Source organism: Zingiber officinale, chromosome 8A, assembly GCF_018446385.1.
Source record: "Zingiber officinale cultivar Zhangliang chromosome 8A, Zo_v1.1, whole genome shotgun sequence".
Lineage (NCBI taxonomy): Eukaryota > Viridiplantae > Streptophyta > Magnoliopsida > Zingiberales > Zingiberaceae > Zingiber > Zingiber officinale.
Window position 1 is genome coordinate 129,891,624 of NC_056000.1, and position 2,050 is coordinate 129,893,673.

At 49.7% G+C, this 2,050-nt stretch overlaps 1 protein-coding gene across 1 annotated transcript; it reads left to right on the top strand.

Moving 5' to 3' along the window:
- Positions 1-790: 790 nt before the first annotated feature.
- On the top strand, positions 791-1,621 carry LOC122012863. Its single transcript, XM_042569520.1, has one exon. It carries the CDS (start codon positions 932-934, stop codon positions 1,457-1,459), a length of 528 nt encoding a protein of 175 aa, XP_042425454.1. The 5' UTR covers positions 791-931; the 3' UTR covers positions 1,460-1,621.
- The last annotated feature ends 429 nt before the right edge of the window (positions 1,622-2,050 follow it).

Consider the following 2,050-nt stretch of genomic DNA (forward strand, 5'->3'; position numbering starts at 1 on the left):
CGTGGATTTTTTGTCACGTAGTGACGGGCGCAGAGGGCGCACGGGGGGCGGGCGCAGTGGATCTGGACTCCCCGGCTCCCCCATCCAGCGCGACACGAGCCCAACCGCGCGGTGACGCGGACGGACGAAAATCTTAGCGAGCTGCCACGTGCGGAATCGAACCGAGCCGCTCACACCGGCGCAATAATTTTAATTATTGCAGCGTGATTAATCCCGCGCCACGTGCCATCCAATCGGGCTTCCTCCTTAGGCCCGGCGCCACAGCCACGTGATGTGTCGCCAGCATTAATGGGTAGGAGGTGGGGCCCACTAACCCAGCGCAAGTGCATTAATTATTGGAGGAAGGGCAGCGGCGGCAGATTAGTTGGGCGGGCCCGTCGACCTACCTGTCAATCGTCCATTCGTTCATACCTGCCCAACGCAATCGCGTGTGGTCAACGAGTCAAGGCCAAAAGCAAAGGACGGAGAAATTATTAACGAAAAAAAAACTAACCGTCCAAATTAACGCCAATCAGTGGTCCTATTCGGACGTCAAATCCGGACTTCAAATCAAGTTGATAACGGATTTTTTTCTAATTTTTAGAAAATGGAAGAAAGAAAGGAAAAAATAAAGAAAAAGGCTCGTCGTCCTCCGCGCCCGTGACAGGTGTCCCCACGATCCCCGAACTCCACACTCGTCTATTTTTTTTTTATTCTCTTTCGTGTTGAAATTACCGGGATACCCCTCGATTTGGTGGCCTATGAAAAAGGGTTCTCTGAAGAATAAAATATCTGCCGAAATCCTCTTCCTATATAAAGCCCTTCTTCCACCGCGCACCGCACCGTTCGCACGCGCACTGACACTGTTCTTTGTCTTTCTCCCTTGCGGCTACGGAGGGCTTGCTCTTTTTTTTTTTTTGACCTTTCCAGATCGGAGACGCTCGCTGGTTTCATGGAGGGATTGTCGGCCGGCGACCACAAGCGGCGGCGCGAGGAGTTCGAAGCTGGGTCGCCGGAAGCGAAGCGCTTCCTGCTCGACATGCTCGACGACGATGCGGAGGCGGGGGAGCAGGATCTCGCCTCCATAATGAAGAGCCTCGAGCAGGAAATCGCCCTCCCCTCTCCGCCGCCAGTGCAGGCGCCTGCGGACCGCCCCGATCTGGAGTTTCTGCTCGAGGCCTCCGACGACGAGCTAGGCCTGCCGCCTCCTTCGGAGGAGGAGATCGCTGGCGCCGGAGAATTAGAGGAACCTGAGTTGGGAGAGCTTTGGGGGTTTGACGCCGACGACGGCGGCGGCGGCGGCGGCGGCATTCTAGGGTTCGAGGGTTTCGAGTGCGGGATGCTGCCGGAGGAGGAGAAGGTGGAGGAAGGCGGAGTGCCGTTCGAAGAGGGACTGTTTGAGTACGCCGACGTAGCGGGCTGCGGGTCGTCCGATTTCGCAGATCTCTCGTGGCAGCCGGAGACGTTGCCCGCCGTCTGATGGGTGGCGGATGTTTTTTGCCCTTGTTTTTTTTACCTTCCACACATCCTCCTTGATGTGGATGTTGGAGGTGGTTGATGTAGAGGCTTCACGAAAAGGTTTTGATGAATCCAGAACATGACAAGGAAGGGAAAAAAAAATTTGGGTGATAAAATTTTTCAATCCACATCTAAACCATTAAAATTAAAATTAAAATTAAAATATCGAAATTATTATTATTGTTTTTTATAAAGCACTGAATTGAGTTTGTTTCCAATTTTTATTATTATTATTATACATTTTTTTTCACTCGATCAAATAATTTGATTGGTTTGACCGGTTCACCCAATCCATTGGTTTTAACGTTTTGCATCCGGAGGTAATCAATCCGCTCTCATAGTTTTAAATCGCAGAAAAGTGATAATGCTCAGTAGACTGTCGGCGGTTCTCAGTTAAATACAGACAAATTAGATATTTATTTTTAGTACAGTCCTGTTATTTTATGGGACGTATTTTATATTTTATGTTGGTAATTTTGATAGCATGAAATAATAATAAAATAATATGGTAATCATTCATGGTGACCTCTCGAAGAAATCATAGAAGAACCGT

Bases quoted from the DNA above. Each gene is read 5' to 3' on its own strand.
- LOC122012863 (XM_042569520.1), top strand. From the start codon at position 932: ATGGAGGGATTGTCGGCCGGCGACCACAAGCGGCGGCGCGAGGAGTTC.